This window comes from Gorilla gorilla, chromosome 18 (genome assembly GCF_029281585.2).
Source record: "Gorilla gorilla gorilla isolate KB3781 chromosome 18, NHGRI_mGorGor1-v2.1_pri, whole genome shotgun sequence".
Taxonomy (NCBI): domain Eukaryota; kingdom Metazoa; phylum Chordata; class Mammalia; order Primates; family Hominidae; genus Gorilla; species Gorilla gorilla.
The window spans coordinates 113,372,466-113,392,978 of record NC_073242.2 but is presented as its reverse complement, the minus strand read 5'-3'; the positions used below and the strand labels follow the sequence as shown (position 1 = coordinate 113,392,978).

General features: G+C 40.0%; 1 protein-coding gene across 3 annotated transcripts in view; it reads right to left on the bottom strand.

The window, feature by feature from the left end:
- CDH13 (cadherin 13) overlaps positions 1-20,513 on the bottom strand; it is a 1,164,256-nt gene that overhangs the window by 912,589 nt on the left and 231,154 nt on the right. For all 3 annotated transcript variants that reach the window (XM_004058060.5, XM_063700359.1, XM_004058064.5), the window contains one exon: positions 18,048-18,159. In XM_004058060.5, the coding sequence (XP_004058108.3) occupies positions 18,048-18,159 (112 nt within the window). The remainder of the gene's footprint in view (positions 1-18,047; positions 18,160-20,513) is intronic.

The window sequence follows — 20,513 nt, the reverse complement described above, 5'->3', positions numbered from 1 at the left end:
TTATACCTGTTCAATCTATTTTTTTAAAAGCTTACCTTTTATGTCTTTGGATTTATTTAATTTTACAAAACTTGATTTTCATTATATTACTAAGAAAAAATGTTCAAAACTTGAAAATAAGACAAAAATGTGTGTTGCATGTTCTTTCAATGTCATATACAGGCATTAACTTGTCAATTCAAAGATTATTTAATTATCTAGGAAAATGAATTGTTCACTACTCATTGATGGTTTCAGACTTAACAACATTACATGTTAATTCACAGATTTCTGTCTGGCAGAGATGCAAGTAATGATGGGTAGAAAAGACAACCACAGAGGTTACAGTTTTTTGTCCTGTAGGACATGATATGGTTTAGCTGTGTCCCCACCCAAATCTCATCTTGAATTGTAACTCCCACTATTTACATGTCATGAGAGGGACCGGTGGGAAGTGACTGAATTATGGAGATGGGTCTTTCCTGTACTGTTGTCGTGATAGTGAATGAGTCTCATGAGAGCTGATAATTTTAAAAAGAGGAGTTCCCTGCACAAATTCTCTTTTTGCCACCATCCATGTAAGACGTAACTTGCTCCTCCATGCTTTTTACCTTCCACCATGATTGTGAGGCCTCCCCACTCATGTGGAACTGTAAGTCCAATAAACCTTTCTTTTGTAAATTGCCCAGTCTCGGGTATGTCTGTATCAGCAGTGTGAAAACAGACTAATACAGGACATTAACCAGCTTCGTATGTAACCTAGCAAACTTATTCTAACACTCCTTTACTATTAAATTGCATGCAAATAGCTAGTTTCTCGAATGTTCTTTGAATCATACTTATCATTTTATTGGTCCCCTTTTGCATTGTTGAGATAGATAAAATCTTTGATGTGTTCACTTTAGATATGAATGTGAGTCATGTTTTAAACTTTTTGAAAACTGTATTTGACATTTTTCTTTAACAAAAGTATGTTACTCTGTGACACATTAAAACAAAACAAAATGAAACAAATATCATCATTCACTGTAAAAGTTTGAAAAGCACTGTCCTAATTCTATGAGTTCCCATTGCTTAAGCCCGTGGAACTTCTCTAGTTTCTGTCCTTTCTGAGACCTTGTCATTCAGGTCTTTGGATGAACCTGTGACTATGCAACTTCCTTCTATTTTAATTAAGTATCTTTCTTTAAAGTCTTGAGTTAGTCAGGATTTATCAGAATCCTAACTAAGTCATCATATTGTAATTATAGCCAACAAAATGCTTTTCAACAGATAATCCAACCTCTCCTTTGGTACAGAAGTAGGCTATACCTATCACTAAAATGTCCCGATCAAAACTGCACATCATGAAAACAAAAAGTCTGAGTTGAGCATCCAAAAGCAAAGCAGGCAACTTTTGTCATACACAAAAACTTTGTGACACTTTCACCTTTGGCCTCACTCATTCTAGAACTACCTTGGTCATGCCCCAAAAATGAACAAAACCTTGGAAGCATAATCAAAGCTGTCATGTGCAGACTGCAGGCCTTTATTTGGGAGGTGTATCTTCTCTCTCCCTCTTGAGTATGGCCAAAAGCCTGGCCCTAGCCCATGGCCTCCATGTCCCTTTTGGACAATGAGATTTGATTACCTGGCCACACATCCCCATCAGTATCCATCTGGCTATCCCAACTGCCCTCTAAGTTCAGTGCTCCCTATTCTTATTCTCTTTCCCCTCTTCAGTACCTAGAATTTGATGCTGAGTCTCTTTCTTAGTATAATTTATCCCCACTTACTCTCACTCTGTTTTCAATTCAACAGACTTCCTTCCATGGAAAAATGCAGTGCTAACCATATTTCTGGGAGGTTTTGACTCATATTTTGAACTGTTTTTCAAGCGCTACTTATTTCTTTTATGTTATTCAGAATCAATGTTTCCTCAATTGGAATCCCCCCTTCCTCTATGGAATTTAATGTATACCTATGAAAATTAAAACCAGTTTTAGCTAAAAATAGATCCTCTGGGAGGTCTTCAGAATCAGCTGACAGGCACAGTTAAGAGAAGCCTGGATCGCTGACAATCGTTTTGGCTTCAAATGGAAAAGAAATAAGCTGGTGCAGCACTTGGCCACTTCTCAGGGGTGGCCTGCCAAGACATCATTTACCAAGGCGTTCACAAGTAGTAGAGGGGTTGAGGGGTGGGCTGAGCCACCACACTCTGCTGCTCCCAGAAGTGGCCGGGATGTGAAGAAGCCAACTCAACATCTTAGCACGACTAAGGTTTGCAACTTTTCAAGGGAATGTTCTAAGGACTGCAATCTGCAATTCTGAAATCCAAGAGACTCAGCATACCAAACATGTTTTTATAACTCATTTGGCAGCAAAACCCAACCTGAACTGACATGATGTTATTTGTGGTCCTTATTTATCCTACTGAGGGTAAACATTCATATGTTTTACTATTGAAATGCCAATCTGTTTTAATACAGGGAGCTGCCCGAGACCCCGCTGGTAGAATTGTGTAATATACAATTGTGCATCTTATTATCTTTCTAAATTCCAGAACACATCTGGACCTAAAATTGGGAGGACTAATTTGTCAAATGTTTTTCATAGAGTATGTTTTTAACATTTAGCTCAAAGAGACCAAGCATGAGTGAGAAGTGGTCAGGGGTGGGGAGAACAAGTATCCCTAGAACATGAAAATACTTAAAAGAGAGTCTCAGAAGAAGTGGGAAGAAAATATGCTCTCTTTCAGAGCAGCCAAGCTATATTGAAAATTTCGTGGGTCATCTTTGGTGGGCATCCAGCACTACCCATTCAAACAGCATCATCCCACAGAGATTTCCCACCCCAGCCTTATTCTTTTAAAGGATAAAACCAACCAACTTTTTAAAATAAAAATATTGCATGTAGCAGGCACTGCTGTCACTCCTTTGTATGTGCTATCTTGTTTAATCCTTGAAATACTATCTCCATTTCACAGATGAGAAAAATTAGGAGCTGGAAGTTTGGGTAGCTTAAAAACACCACCCATTGTGAGTGACAGAGACAGGCAATATAACCTAGGAGCCCACACTACTGTCCTGTGAAACTATCAAGGACACCCTAGTCTGTTCTCAGACGCAATGACAGGAGCACTTTATCATGAAAGAAAACTCCAACACCAGCTACAGCATTCCATATGGAAAGATCATGGGGTTTGGAGTCAGAAGATTGTAGCACCACTGACACTTTTTAGTGAGATCTTGGGCTCTTTAGTCAACCTTTATACCCCTATCTATAAAATAGAGTTTATAATCCTATTTGCAAGACATTTGAGGTGATTAAATGTATCAAATGACAGCCCTCCTCCTGGATCACAGTATCTCAAACTGAAGAACCCACTCTCATCTTAGGGATTTGGCATGAGTTACTCCCTCAGCCTAAGTGTTTATACTATTGATTTTTACCTCACTGGATTCTTCTCATAGTTTAGGCCTTGGCTTCTTAGAAAAATCTTCCTTGACCACCCATTCTTCAGCAGCCATGCAGAAATCTCTATCATATGACCTTGCCTTATTTCCTTCATGGTACTTAACCATCGTCTTGTCATGTGTCGTTTTCCTGTGTTCTCAAGGGTTTATTATATCATGTTTGCCTTTTTCTCTCTCCGATATCATCAAAGCTCCAGAGCAGGAGGCACATTTTTTATCTGATTCAAAGCTTTATCCCTTACACTTAGCACAGGGTCTGGCAAAAACTAGGTGATCATTCACTGTTTCTTCTACAGTTGGCTAAATGAGTGGTAGGGACTCAATATACATCTTTTCCTTTTCTATTCCCTATTTCTATCTCCAGAAGGAGAATGAATTTTGTCAAATGCAAAAGTCCTTGGGGATATTTTGACTGGCAAGCATTTGTACCTCTTGCCCTTTTGCTCTCAAGCCAAAAAAAATTTCCATGAAAATTAAGGTGAAAAGAACAAATAGAGGGCACCTCTATTACTAGAATGTGTGTAGATTTGATCTGTAACAGAATAATAAGAACTTCTGCTTTCTCAGGCTATTTAAAGCTATGCTTAATCTTTCCCAATTTATATTTTGATGTCTTACTTATTAAAGCAGCCCAGTTTATGTAGTTCTAATACCTTAAATTAGGAGATGCTCCTGTAACATCCATATGTTCCTGTATTCTTAATTCCTTAAAGAAAAACAGAAATGAAACAGATTTATACCAGCTCCAGAACCAAGTGAGTGAAGACACTCAACAGGTTGAAGAATGAGGCCATATGGCAGCACTTAGAATTTGATAGTCTTAATTAAGCAATCTGCTCACCAGCATCACCAGCAAGAAACCTGGTGTGATGGCTGTCCTTATCCCCTGTCACCTAAAAAACATTTCCATTTGTCTGTATGCTGGGTTCTAAAAATTCTCAGGCATGGGGCACAGTCTGCAGTCATAAGACGTTAGTACTTAACAGGACCTTAGCAACAGAGCACAATACCCTTAGAACGGACTGTCTGGCTTTTGCCAGCCCAGCATCATTTCCTTCCTTGAGGGAATTGCATCTCCATTTCCCCAGGCCTGGCTAAGAGAAGTACAGAATTTTCTTGGATATAATAACTGGCTTAGGGATAAGCACGTAACCCAAGTTGGTCCAAGGACTGTTAGCCTTGAGATATTTGCTGGAACACTGGGAAAACAGATGCTCTGGCTCTTTTAGCTAGAAGAATAAAAGACTGGAATTGCTGGTGGCCATCTTGGAGGGAAAGCCTCTGAGAGTGAAGATTGAGATCAATATTATAGAAAGCAAAGCTGGGGGATGAAGGGTGATATTGAGGATATCATTAATGCATCTAGATCCAAGTGTTTCCAAAGCCAACTCACACTGTGAAATTTTCAATCATGTGAGCTGATAATTTATATCTTTTTGCTGAGGCTAGTTGGAGTTGTGTTACTGTTGATTACAATCAAAACAGCCCAACTCACAAGCTCTCATTATACAAATGAGAAAAACAAAGGTCCAGGGAGGAAAACTGTCATGCAAGTCAAAGTTAGAGCTGGGATTAGACTCCAGTGATTCTGCTTCTCTTTTGGAAAACCTCTTTTAGATGCCTGCTAGTGTCAACCCTTGGATCTCCCTGGGGCTCTCCTCTCACTTATTTCATGTTCAAGTGCTCTCGAATAACACTCCTATCTCCCTTGTTGATCTCTCCTCCGATATACATACAAACTGTCCCCATCTCAGGACTTCTGAAATGGCTCCATGGCAGCCTGAGCCACGGCCACTCATCCTTTTCACCTTCCTCCTATTCTGAACTTCCAGAAAGCCAAGCACACTGTCTGACCACATGGTTTCCTTTTCATACATTACCTGTATCAACAATTCAAAACACTGAAAACAGATTTCAAAGTCTTTGATCAACACCAGCCAGCCCATGTCCTCTCACCTCTTAGCACTGCCTTCTGCTTCCTTGATAGTGAATAGCAGGTATTGTCAATAGTGTTAATGATATGATAGAAACAACACAGCATCAAAAACTTCAAGATGGTTTTGTCTTCTATGGAACATCATTTCACTCCATGAACAGTCTTAGGAGTAATAGTGACTTCTTGAAGGTGAATTTAGATGCCCATGTGGGACAGGCAGAGTTAACTAGGAAGCCTACTGGATATCAGAAAGATAAATATTGGAGGGCCATAGCAAGCTTTCAGCTACAATCATCCCTATGCTGTTTCTGACAGCTAATATTTCAGGGACCATTATAGGTCAGCTACTATTCAAAACCCTTTACATAGATTAATAGTTTAAAAAGTAATTTAAATTATTATAGGTACATAATAGTTGTATATTTTTAGAGGGGACCTATGATGTTTTGATACAGATATACAATGTGTAATAATCAAATCAGAGTAACTGAGTATTCATCACTTCAGACCTTTATCATTTCTTTGTGTTAGGGACATTCCAATTCCATCTTATTGGGTATTTAAAATATATAATAAATTATTATTTTTTGTTACCCTATTACGCTACTAAATACTAGATTTTATTCATTCTAGCTGTATTTTTGTACCCATTAACCAACCCCACTTTATCCTCCCTCCCCAGAACCCTTCCAGCCCTTTCTTTTAGATATATATCCAGCAGTGGGACTGTTGGGCCATATAGTACTTCTATTTTTAGTTTTTTGGGGACCACCCATAGTGTTCTGCATAGTGGCTGTAATAATTTACATTCCCACCAAAAGTGTATGAGGGTTTCTTTTTCTCCACCCCCTCACCAGCACTCATTATTGCCCATCTTTTGGATAAAAGCCATTTTAACTGCAGGGAGAGAATATGTTTATATATACATTTTTTTGCATTTCTCTGATGATTAGTGAGATTGGACATTTTTTCATATACCTGTTAGCCATTTGTCTTCCTTTGAGAAACGTCAATTCATGTCTTTTGCCCATTTTTAATGAGATTATTTTTTTCTATTGAGTTGTTTGACTTCCTCATATATTCTGGCTATTAATCCCTCATTAAACGGGTGGTTCTCAAATATTTTCTCCCATTCTGTGGGTTGTCTCTTGATTTTGATTGTTTCCTTTGCTGTGCAGGAAGTTTTTAACTTGGTACGATCCGATTTGTCCATTTTTGTTTCAGTTTCCCATGCTTTTCAGGTCTTAAGAAATCTTTGCCAAGACCAATGTCCGGGAGTATTTCCCCCAATGTTTTCATGTAGTCGTTTCAGAGTTTCAGTTCTTAGATTTAAGTCTTTAATTCATTTTGATTTGCTTTTTGTATATGGCAAGAGATAGGGCTCTATTATCATTCTTCTGCATATGGATATCCAGTTTTCCCAGAAGCATTTATTGAAAAGACTGTCCTTTCCCCAAGGTATGTTCTTGGCACCTTTGTCAAAAATGAGTTCACTGTAAATGCATAGATTTCTGGGTTAGCTATTCTGTCCCATCGGTCTATGTGTCTGTTTTTATGCCAGTATCACACTGTTTTAGTTACTATAGCTTTGTAGTACAACTGGAAGTCAGATAATGTGATAACTCTAATTTTGTTCTTTTTGCTCAAGATGGCTTCTGCTGTTCTGGGTCTTTTGGGGTTCTATATAAATTTTAGATTTTTTTTTCTTTTTCTGTAAATAATTTCATTGGTATTTTAATAACGATAAAGTTACAGATCAAACTCCTTGTTCTACCCCTTCCGCACTTCTCACTACTACACTTGACTTGTGTTTAATAAGAAAAAAAAAAAATTCCCACTGAGCGCAGTGGCTCACACCTAACCCAGTCCTTTGGGAGGTCGAATCAGGAAGCTCATTTGAGGCCGGGAGTTCAAGACCAGCCTGGCCAACATGGCAAAACTTTGCTCTACTAAAATTACAAAAATTAGGCAGGCGTGGTGGTGCACTTCTGTAGTCCCAGCTACTCGGAAGGCTGAGGCATGAGAATAGCTTGAACCCAGGAGGCAGAGGTTGCAGTGAGTTGAGATTGTGCCACTGCACTCCAGCCTGGGTAACAGGGAGAGACTCCATCTCAAATAATAATGATAATAATTACACAATGTAGCAGTTATCATGCATAGATTAATATTTAGCCCTCAAAACAAACTGTTGAGATTGCTGCCATTATAATATTAATTTTCCAGATGAGAAAATAAAACCACAGTGAGTTTTTTTGTTTTGTTTTTCCCAACTTGCCAAAGTTACTTAGTTGGTAAAGGATCGGCCTTAGATTTGAACCCAGGCAGCTGAACTCTGGCATCTCTGTCTGCTCTGAAGACGCAACACTGCCCAGAAATTGGGAATTTCTAAAGGTGAAATTCTAAATGTTAATGACAAATTCCTTTTATCAAACACCTCAAATTCTCACACTAAGCAGCCAAACAGGACATATCTGTGAGGCAAATTTAGCCCAAGGGCTGACAGTGTGATACCTCTGGTCTATTTATTTCTTCCATTCTACTGATAAGAAAACTTAGGCCAAGGGAACTCCACCTGTGTTCATGTTCCTCGTCTGAGAAGTCCTTCTCACTCTGTTACTTCTTGTGTTTCCCATTCTTTAAAGAACAAGTTAGGACCCAAGTCCAATGGAAGGATCTCTAAACATTTTGTTATATCTGTCTTTGATGTGTACATATGTTCATTTCTTATCTTACATCATTTTATTATAGTATTTCACATTTGTTAGGTAGGATAATGCATTTATGAGGTTCCTAATCATTATTAATTGACTTATTACTAGATTGTTACAAATGGATTGGTAGGAGGGAAGGGAAAACCTGTGAAAGCATAACATTTCTACTGAGCTCTGTTTAAGTATAGGAAAAATTCTTATTAATGTAAATAGGAGTCCGCATTCTCACCCGATGTACTGTCAACTTCATAATGATAGAGTGAATTAGGCAATACCAGAATAATTTTCCTTGGCACATCACAACAGATTAAAACAAATATACTACTTGAAACCCCAACCTTGTCCAGCTCTGTCCAGACTGCAGTTCAGGTGACGTTACATAACCTCAATAATCAATTAATCAGTCTCCCAACCTGAAAGTAAATACAAGCTACTATAAAACATGTAAAGGATGTGTGAAGAATGACCAGAAAATGGGAAAAGAATTATCACTGTTATTTTTAAAAATCACAAGAAATGAAAGCAAAAGTAAAAGAATCTGGGAAGTTCTCAAGATAGAGAATGTAGACAGATAAAAGCCTAAGTCAGCTTGAACTCAGGAAACAGGCATTTCTCCACCTGTGAGGTTGGAAAGTTCATCCATTTATTACTATCCAAATGAAATCTTTTCAGCAGGGTCAAAAGAGCCTTTGTTTTGACATTTAATTCACTGACAATGTATTTCCTCCCTTAGGATGCAAAACACCTCTCACATGCTTTTTCATTAATTGCCTTCATTTTTCAAGTTCCTTGCTTGATTTATAGTCAATTAAAAGCACCCTCAAAAGCCATGACTCATGTATGTTGAGTACAAATATGATTAATGTGATTCCACACACTCCATGGAGGACCTGGCTGCTAACCAAGGTCAGTGTCATGGTGGCATGACCAAGTAATGCCTTGGTGAAAGAAACTAACAGAGAGGGTGGAAAGCTAGGAGTGAAGGGTCATGGACAATCTGGCCCTGGGTCCATCCAGAATAGAAAAAGCTAATTCTTCTATAATACAGAGACAGGATGAGCTTGGCTATGAAAAGCAACAAATACGCAGCAGCAGCAGTTCCCTCTATCTCACCCAGGTTGATAAAAGTGATGGGAAAATACACCGGCAAATTTCCTTGATGTATCACCACCAACATCAAAAAAACTAAGAGACACTAGGCCAGAGAGCTATGGATGAAAACCAGGGCCCTAAAATCCTGGGTTCAAATTTTGACACCACCAATTATAAGCAGTATGATCTCAGGTTCATTGTTTCACCTAGCTCAGCCTTAAATGTCCTCACCTGTAAAATGGGCAGATGAGAGTACCTTTCCCCTAAGAGCTGTTGTGAGGTTCGAGGTGGCCCTCAACACACTAGGGAGCACACCGTAAATGTCAGTTATCAAGGCCAGGGAGGCCATACTGGTCCACACTCACAGAAGCTTGCATGCCAACATATGTTCCTAATATGGTTAGACTTTGTGGCCCCACCCAAATCTCATCTTGAACTGTCATACCCATAATCCCCACATGTCAAGGAAGAGATCGGGGGAGGTCATTGAATCATGGACGTGGTTTCCTCCATGCTGCTCTCGTGATAGTGAGTTCTCACGAGAACTGATGGTTTTATAAAGGGCTCTTCCCCCTTATCTCGGCACTTCTCCTTCCTGCCTCCTTGTGAAGAAGGTGCCTTGCTTTCTCTCTGCCTTCCACCATGATTGTAAGTTTTCTAAGGCCTCCCCAGGCATGCTGAACTGTGAGTCAATTGAACCTCTTATCTTTTTAAATTACCCAGTCTCAGGCAGTTCTTTATAGCAGTATGAAAACAGACTAATACGAGACCAGTCTGGCCAGCATGGTTAAACCCTCTTTCTACCAAAACTACAAAAAATTAGCCAGGCATGGTGGCACATGCCTGTAGTCCCAGCTACTCAGGAAGCTGAGGCAGGAGAATCGCTTGAACCCGGGAGGCAGAGGTTGCAGTGAGCTGAGATCGTGCCACTGCACTCCAGCCTGGGCGACAAAGTGAGACTCTATCTCAAAAAAAAAAAAAAAAAAGAAGAAGAAAAAGAAAAGAAAACAGACTAATACAGTAAATTGGTACCAGTAGAGTGGGGTGCTGCTATAAGGATACCCAAAAATGAGGAAGCAAATTTGGAAACGGGTAACAGGCAGGGGCTGGAACAGTTTAGAGGGCTCAGAGGAAGACAGGAAGATGTGGGAAAGTTTGGAACTTCCCAGAGACTTGCAAAATGGCTTTGACCAAAATGCTGATAGTAATATGTACAATGAAGTCCAGGCTGATGTGGTCTCAGAGGGAGATGAGGAACTTGCTGGGAACTGGAATAAAGGTAATTCCTGCTGTACTTTGGCAAAGAGACTATCAGCATTTTGCCCCTGCCCTAGTGATCTGCAGAATTTTGAACTTGAGAGAGGTGATTTAGGGTATCCGGCAGAAGAAATTTCTAAGCAGCAAAGCGTTCAAGCATGACATGGGTGCTCTTAAAAGCATTCAGCTTTATGTATTCACAAAGAGAAGATTTGAAACTGGAATTTATATTTAAAAGGGAAGCACAGCATAAAAGTTTGGAAAATTTGCAGCCTGAAGATGAAATAGAAAAGAAAAAAACATTTTCTGAGGAGAAATTCAAGCCAGCTACAGAAATTTGCAGAAGTAAAAAGGAGCCAAATGTTAATTGCCAAGTCAATGGTGTAGCAGGGCGGGTGGGTAAGAGGGAGATGTCTCCGGGGCATCTCAGAGGTCTTCAAGGCAGCCCCTCCCATCACAGGCCCTGAGGCCTAGGAGGAAAAAATGGTCTCATGGGCCAGACCCAGGGCCTTGATGCTTTGTGCCGTCTCAGGACTTGGAGCCCTGCATTTCGGCCATGGCTAAAAGGGGCCAAAATACAATTCAGGCTATTGTTTCAGAGGGTGCAAGCCCCAAGCCTAGGCATATTACACGTGGTGTTGGGCCTGCAGGTGCACAGAAGTCAAGAATTGAGGTGTGGGAACTTCTGCCTAGATTTCAGAGGCTTAATGGAAACACCTGGATGTCCACGCAGAAGTTTGTTGCAGGGGCAGAGCCCTCATGGAGAATTTCTGCTAAGGCAGTGCAGAAGGGAAATGTGGGGTTGAAATCCCCACACAGAGTCCCCACTGGGGCACAGCCTAGTGAAGCTGTGAGAGACAGCCACCACCCTCCAAACCCCAGAATGGTAGATCCATTGACAGCTTGCACTGTTCTCCTGGAAAAGCTACAGACACTCAATGCCAGCCTGTGAAAGCAGCTGTGAGTGGGGCTGTACCCCACAAAGCCATGGGGGTGGAACTGCCCAAGACTGTGAAAACCCACCTCTTGCATCAGGGTGACCTGGATGTGAGACACAGAGTCAAAGAAGATCATTTCAGAGCTTCAAGATTTATCTGCCCTGCTGGATTTTGGACTTGCATGGGGCCTGTAGACCCTTCGTTTTGGCCAATTTTTCCCATTTGGAGTGAGTGTGTTTACCCAATGCCTGTACCTCCATTGTATCCAGGAAGCAGCTAACTTGATTTTACAGGCCTCTAGGTGGAAGGGACTTGCCTTGTCTCAGTTGAGACTTTGGACTTGGACCTTTGGGTTAATGCCAGAATGAATTAAGACTTTGGGGAACTGTTGAGAATGTGTGATTAGTTTTCAAATGTGAAAGGGACATAAGATTTGGGAGGAACCAGGGGCGGAATAACATGGCCTGGCTCTGTGTCACAACTCAGATCTCATCTTGAATTGTAATCCCCATGATTCCCATAATCCTCACGTTTCAAGGGGGTGACCAACTGGAGGTAACTGAATTATGGGGGCAGTTTTCTCTATGCTGTTCTCATTATAGTGAGTGAGTTCTCGTGAGAAATGATGGTTTTATAAGGGGCTCTTCCCCTTATCTCAGCACTTCTCCTTCCTGCCACCTTGTGAAGAAGGTTCCTTGCTTCCTCTTCACCTTCTGCCATGATTGTAAGTTTCCCAAGGCCATCCCTCAGCCATGCTGAATTGTGAGTCAATTAAACCTGTTTTCTTTATAAATTACCCCATCTCGGGTAGTTCTTTATAGAAGTATGAAAATAGGCTAATACGCCTCCTAACATGCATATGATTGTCACATTATCTAGAAACACTCACTCTCTTTTGTCAACATGGACAGGAGTCCCTTCATGAAAATGTCTCCTAAGAAATACCCCTGCCTCTTCAGAAACATTGACATATTAAAACTTCAGAAAAGTATCAGAAAAGTGAAGAGCAAAAAGGGTGACATCAACCTAATCCCTTAGATCAATGGTTTCCACAAAAGTGAAGTAAATAAGAATATTTGGTGCATTTTTCACAAAGCAAAATTTACTCAAAGAACTGACTTTTCTTCTGTAACTAGTCTTTACTTCTTTTATGTTTATTTTTGATGCCAAGCGACCTTTTAAAAGAAAAGCCTGGCAAAAGTAAATGGCGGTAGTGTTTTCCCCTCCATTTACTTACTTTTAAAAAATTCATACCAAGTCTTAGCAAATTTTTTTAAATACACTCTCATCAATCTAGGATTTAAAAAAATTACTGGTCCATGAAGTTCAAATGCCTTACAATCACTGCTTTAGTCGCTTCTTCATCTGTTTGTATTTTTAATGGCCATCATGATTTTTCTTCTTAAAGCCAATTTCAGATGGCCATTATAAGAAAAGTGGATCTAGCTGAGGTCTATGAATGAAAGTAATGATAATAATAATAGTAACAGCAAAAATTATAAGGACAATAATAATAATAATAGCAGCTTCCATTTATTTGTGACTATGTTCTAAGCATGTTTCCCATCAGTTGATGCATTAGCTCTAGAAGCAGGGACTACCATTAATCTTCTTTCGGAGATGAGATAATTCAAACTTGGAGGATGTGAATAACTCACTCATGGCCACAGAGCTAATAGATGACTGTGTGCACATTTGAATTCTACTCGATATGAGTTTAAAACTGTGTGATCTTAACCACAGTACTGTAATCATTTGGAGGAAGCAACTGGAGTCCATGAGTAGGTGCGGTCCCTCCCCTAGTGTTTCTAAGATGGCACAGGGAGAGGAGCTTATAGTGTTTCTAAGAAGCTAATTCTGTTCAGTGGAAATATTTCTCTACTAAGGAAAGCAGGACATAGTCACAGGTGCACGACCTTGCTCTCCTGCTTAAACTGACTAACTTCATCCTATGTAGGCCTTGGTTACTCCAAGACAGCTGGCTCCTTTGTGGTCCATTTCTGTCTCTATTTATGTCTCTTTCTGATATAGGCAACATCATTTTGTTAGGATCTTTGTAGAGACTGTGATCCTGCATCAATACCCATGTGTTCTTCTATGTTTGCCAGACTCCTTTGCAGTTAGGTTGGCGACATGATTAGATCTTAGAATATGAGCAGAAATGATACATGCCACTTTGGGGCTGAGGTAGTTAAGCACCTGCAGTGACCTCCTCATAGTCTTTCTCATTCCCCTGCCTGCCAGCTCAGTGACAAAAGCTGGAAGCTACAAGATGGTAGGACCAAGTTGGAAGTAGCCTCGGCCATCAGGTTCTTGCATGGAGGGCAACCACTGGGAGGAGAGTTACCCAGGAGAGCAGCCCGACTGCATCTGCATGATCTGAGTGAGAAATAAACTTTCATTGTGTTAAGTCACTGGAGTTGTTTGACACCATGGCCTAGCCTAGCCTGCTCTGGTTAATGCAGGTTCTTTCCTAAACATGTGATGCAAGTTGTATTGTAGGTAAATTCAGATGCTGTGATTTCTGTCTGTATCTATGTGTCTATGTTTGCATGTGGGTGGCCTAAGAGGAATGACCCATAAAGAATGAACAAGGGTAAGAAAAAAAAAGTACAGTTCTAATGGTGGCTATGTGGCCAATGAGGATCTCCTTTCTGGACACCAAAGACTGCACTCATCTCCTGCTAATAGAGGCTGGAGGTCAAGGTTATGGTTTCTCCTAATAAGCTCAATGACCACACATTTTTCCATTTGCTGGAAGAAATCTGTCTGAGCTGATGGTATCAAAGCAGACTATTCTGTTTTATAATTTTGCAGAACATAGGATAGTCAGATTTTATCACTTGGGATCTTCCCATCCCAGCTGGGTGGCTGGTCAGTTGCCCAAGACAGCTATTCTTCTAAGACTGGGGATCTTCTGTTCTGGGTGTCACGGTGTAACCAGGGTTGCTGTTCAATTCTGGTGGTACTAAGATGTCAGCTCCCAGATCACACAATTGTCGTGTTTGGGGAAAAGCAAGAGCTACCATGCTGGGCAATTTGAGGGAGGTATGGGTGCCAGGCCTCCAGAAAACACCTCCCACAAACTTTTCACAGATTCCTTTCAGAATTCAAAGACCTTAAATGGATGCCTCCTTTCTGAGTTGTTGCCTTCTAAGCTGACTTCTCCTTTCTTCTTGTATTTTTCATTGACAAATGGGAAGAATCACATTTTCCCAGATAAACTTTCAAGACTGAGATGAAGCCAAGAAAGTTTTACCCAAGTTTCCCTGAGTTGGGAGCTTTGCATCACTCTCTGAAAGATGCAGTGAAGAGCCCACTGGTTACGTTAGAAGAAATAGTTGAATGCTGTTTTGATCCCAGCAGATTGTTGAAAAATGGCGTTTTTAAGACAAAAGCAAGTCTAGTTAGTGGAAAGGAGAGTAGAATAAAGAGTGATTCAGCTGTGAAGGAAATAAAAGGTTTTAGAACAACTGAGAGAAAGATGTATCAGAGATAACAGTGAATAAAATATTAAGGAAATAAAAGGAGTGGAGGTGACCATTAGTAACAGTTAAAGTAGAAAAAGATAAGTTATTGAAAATTGAGGAGGAAGATGAAAAAGGATAAAAGGAAATATTACTGTCTGAACAAAGACAGCAGGAAGCCATCCACAGAATAAACATTCCCCATAACCTGCTAAAAGCTGAACACAGAATTGGATGAACACAAGTCTAGGGTAGGGGTAGATATACTATGTCTGTCAGGCAAAGAGACAGCACTTTCAGACAACTTTAAAGAAAAGTGAAGAGTGTAGACATCAATTGATTGATTATGCTGTGTTTACACCCCCTGCAACACAAAAGTTCACAATGATTAGTAACCAAAGCTCTTAAATATTGCAAAGATAAAGGAAAAATATAAAGTGCAAATGTCATGAGTAGGGCACAAGATGATGCTACTAATCTAGTTTTCTTATTGTGTACAACACTGATCTATATTTATATGAGACTAAAACATCCCTAACCATTTCCTGGATCTTTGGTATACAATGATTCAGGAAATGGAATCTATGCATTTAACATTTTCTGGTTCTGTTTGGTTCTTTTCATTTTTCATTCAGATTTAGCCTTGTGCCAGTAGAGTCTTCAATTTGATAGCACACTTCACTCATTGGTTTCTTGATTAATCACGTTTTTCAGAGACAGAAGGTTTTTGTTTTGCATTATAAGAAATACGCAAAATAAACTAAGAATGAGAGAGAGGGGAGAGTGAGACTGGCTTAAAATATTGGTTGGTTAGGTATAAAAGTTTATTCAATTGAACCTCTCCTTGCAAGTGGAATAAAGCAAAGCACTGCTACTACTTCTAGAAATCCAGAGTTTCCTAAAATATTTTCAATAGGCATTCTCAAGTCTATGACAATTTTCTTCCTCATTTAGGCACAATTAACCTTATCTGCAGGCTCTATACTCATAATATGTTCATTGCTTTGAGATGAACTTGAAAGTACCTAACCAGATCTGCTTTGTATTTTTTTTTTTACCTTAGTAATATACATGGACATACAGTTTCACCGAGAGGGGCTAATCAAATTTTGCTGACCCAACAACTCATATACAAGCATAAAAATTTAAGTGTCCTCAATTCTCATATCACTGACTTTTTCTGAATGTGTTATCATTGATAATCAACCTAGTCCCATTTAGCATTTAGTAGCTTACCCAGAACCAACAACCATAACCCACTTAATTACTTAGGGGATTAAAGCACACCCCCCCCCCCCCCCCCCACACACACACACACAACTGTGATACTGCAATGTACAGTATGGCTTACTTTAAATTAAAAAGATCCCCCAAAGTATGATTGTTTCCAGCTTCTCAGCAGCGAATTAAAAGCTGTTTGGTATCGTGAAGGTTACAGAAGCAATCACATTTATAGGTCTACTTTGCATACCAGCTCTATTAATTTCCACATTCAGGGTCGCTTCACATTTCCAAGCATGTTAACATAGATGCCATTTGGGATAATCACTTGGAAAAAAAATAAAAGGAAGATAGAGGAAGAGAGGAGAGGAGAGCCAGAAAAATGGTTCTCACAAATCAAGTTCTGTTTGAAATATATTGATTCTGATAAATACAAAAATGAAAAGACAAATGAGGGTTCATGATAGCCTGACCCAGGAGTCACACTCAGAGATCAAATTAGCAGGAAATCACATATTGGAATTCACTTATTGTGCCAGCCCTGCACCTTGTCATTACAGACTAATTATTGAAATGATTTCATTGTCGTCATTTCATCGGGAGGTGCACGGGCTTCACCTTGGACAGCTCCCTTGATGCTCAACAGTGCATCTTCATTATTGTGTTCCTTTCGACTCTTAGAGTGTGTCCCAGCCTCACAGAATAATCCAGTCAAGTGTGCTTTTTTTTTCTTGTCTTTCCTTTAAACTTGTCAGCCACATAGGATAGGACTAAAGGAACTTAGCTAGTGTGGAACGCAAACCTGAGACCATAAGAGCCAATGTGGAATCACCTTCCTTGAAAAGACCTTGGAGAATCTGATCAGCTTATTTTAATTTTCTTCTTCTTCTTCTTCTTTTTTTTTTTTGAGACACAGTCTCGCTCTGTCACCCAGGTTGGAGTGCAATGGTATGATCTCGGCTCACTGCAGCCTCCACCTCGTGGGTTAAAGCGATTCTTCTGCCGCAGCCTCCCACGTAGCTGGGACTATAGGCATATGCCACCATGCCCAGCTAAGTTTTGTAATTTTAGTAGAGATGGGGTTTCACCAGGTTGCCCAGACTGGTCTTGAACTTCTGGCCTCAAGCCATCCATCCTCCTCAGCCTCCCAAAGTGGTGAGATTACAGGCATGAGCCATCACACCCGACTGCATCTGATCAGTTTAGATCAGTTGTTTCCATATTCTTCACTTGCAGTTGTTAAGCAAGGTACTCAAGAGCCTACAATTAAATGGCTATTTGTCTACCATCAATTTTAAATTCTATTGTACTAAAACTGTCCTTGTTATGCATTTAGCAATGTATCCTAACACTTCTTAAAGATAAAGCAATATAATATTGACATTAAAAACAAAAAGAGATCATCACCACAGGTATGAAAGATTCATATTTTAAACAAATCAATTGGAATTCGGGATGATTTGAGTTTCATCTATAGAATAATCAGTAGAGGTTTTCAATTTTTCTAAAGACCATCTTATTAGCCTTAAGAATAAGAGTTTTTGATTTCTATGTCTAAAAATTCCCAGAAGCCAATGTCAAACTCTCACCATTATTTTGATCTAATGCTATGTATGAGAAACTACAGGTAGAACAGCAATCTGCGAGAAGGCAATGATTTTGCTTTTGGGGATCTGCCCAGGGGAAATGAATTTCATTTCCTTTGCACAGTGTAGAACTCTCGTTGGAGGCTGACAGTCCCCTTTCCTGAGAGCAGTATGGAAATACCCACTGATGATAAAATACTAAAAAGAGATGCATATCACTCTAGTTACCTCTACGTTGGCCAGGCCCTCATTCAAGAATTTCCACTTTGGGTCAAGCAGTGACATAAGAAAAATAATCAGAAAACACTTAGTTTAGGAAATACCACATCCTGAGACACAGTCATAAACATTAGTAAATTCAAATATGAGAAGAGTCTAAAAGCATCTTTGAGTGACATTGCTTACAGTTTAGAATTGACTGGTCCTCAATGAATTCAGCTGGCTGATTGATATGGAACACTTTCTGCTGAAATCCAGGAGTGCAGTCCAAATCTTCTGCAGATGTTAGCAGCAGCACCTAGGAAAACCAAAGCCATCAATATTTTAATAGCGGCTTATGTGTTTGCCCTGCTAACTTTCGCCAAATCTGCAACTTTTAGAAACAAGCTGAGGTTTTGATTTCATTTCCCAAATGAAGAGGTAAGTTGATACTTCTCCAGTGGCTGCCAACAATTCTTTTTGGCACTGAGATTTGGAGAATACGCAAATGGAACAGCTGCTGCAGTTTCCATTAAGTTGCAGTTAAAGAAATAACTTCGTCAGATTTTTACACCTGCTAAGATTCTCACCATGGTTTCCATGTGTGAAATTTTATTGCAGAAACTGTCAATTTTCCATGATGCCTAAGCTAAAACCAACTTCATTTTTATACAAGCAAAGAAGCATTGTCATCTATGAAGAGGAGGAAAGAGAAAATGGAACTATTCTGTTGGAATTTACTTGTAAAAGGAATCCAGGGCCTGTTAAGCCTTCACTGTGGCCCAATATGGTGACCATGAACCACTGGTGGCTACTGAGTACTTTAACAGTCATAGGTCTGAAATTGACATGTTGTAAGTATAAAATACACATTGGATTTCAATGTCTAAATAAGGAAAAGAGTGTAAAATAGTCAATAATTTCATATTAATTACATGTTGAAATGACAATATTTTACATATGAAGTTAAATATATGTTATTAAAATTAATTTCACCAGTTTCTTATTCCTTTTGTAAACTTGGCTACTATAAAACTTAAAATTTACAATTGCTTTCAAAGGCACAGTTTTGTGTTTGCAGATGCTTAAGACACTTCATCCAATGGTCAAAAATTTAGGTTACATGATTTGGAACATAATGTAAGAGATGTATACGATTCTCTCCTGGGCAAGGCGTAACTTAGTGAAATAAGAAACGGTCTTAAGGTTTAGTACGCAAAGGCTATAAGGCCATAAAAACAGGGATTACCTCCCCCCAACAACCAACCATTGGTTCTGCTGAGCACCTACCACACATACTGGGACAGAGAAGAGGCTCCGTAACACTTAACAAATGAAAGCTACCATTTTTGAGCCCTTATTATTTGGCCATTAATGTGCTAAACTCACCATATGCATCATCTCCACAGCAGGCCTATGAAATGTGTATTGTTATAAGGTATATTTTATAGAAGACGAACTCGAAATTCTAGAAAGGTTAACAAGCTTGCCCAAGATCATTCAGTTGGAATGGGTGAAGCCAGCATCTGAATCTAGGTTCAAGTGTCCTCAAAGGAACTCTGTCAGAGTCCTACCCATTCCCCTCAGCCCTTCTGTGTCAACGTGCAGGACTTTGCATTTTTTCTTCTTTGTACGAGATATGTCTCTAAAACTTGTGGAAGGGTATTTTATATGAGCATAGTGCCAGAAGAGAGTGTTTGGAAATTAACATCCTGGGAGTGGCCCTTAACCAATAACTGATGGGGAATGGTATGTAAAGATCCCAATTCCCTCACCCCTCTGGTGAGATCACTTGGAGATACGCATTTTGTCTCCCAGTTTCCACCTGGGATTGAGTGCCAAAGTCCACCAAGGAATCTGGCTTGATAACTCACATTCATTACCTGCCTTCTCTTCCCTGACTTATTTCCTCATTCCCTATTGGTATTTTTTCTATTTTTTTTTAACTTTTAAAGTTTCCTTTTTTTTTTTTTTTTTTTTTGAGACCGAGTCTTGCCATGTTGCCCAGGCTGGAGTGCAACTGTGGCTCACTGCGGACCCAACATCCTGGGCTCAAGCGATCCTCCCACCTCAGCCTCCCAAGTAGCTGAGACTACAGGCACTCGTCACCATGCCCAGCTAATTTTTCTATTTTTTGTACTGAGGAGGTTTCACTATGTTGCTCAGGCTGCTCTCAAACTCCTGAGCTTAAGTGATCCACCCACCTCAACTTCCCAAAGTGCCAAGACTACAGGCGTGAGCCACTGCACCCAGCTAGTATTTTTCTTTTCTTTTCTTTTCTTTTTTTTTTTTTGAGATGGACTCTCGCTCTGCCTTCCAGGCTGGAGTGCAGTGGCGCGATCTCGGCTCAAGGCAACCTCCGTCCCCGGGTTCATGCCATTCTCCTGCCTCAGCCTCCCGAGTAACAGGGACTACAGGCGCCCGCCACCATACCCGGCTAATTTTTTGTATTTTTAGTAGAGACGGGGTTTCACAGTGTTCGCCAGGATGGTCTTGATCTGCTGACCTTGTGATCCACCCGCCTCAGCCTCCCAAAGTGCTGGGATTACAGGCGTGAGCCACCGTGCCCTGCCCCAGCTAGTATTTTTCTTAAACCAATTTCTGCCATCACTCAAATTACTTGCACTCAAATCCTCGACTCCGTGTGTTTCTTAGAAAACAAAACTTCAATAT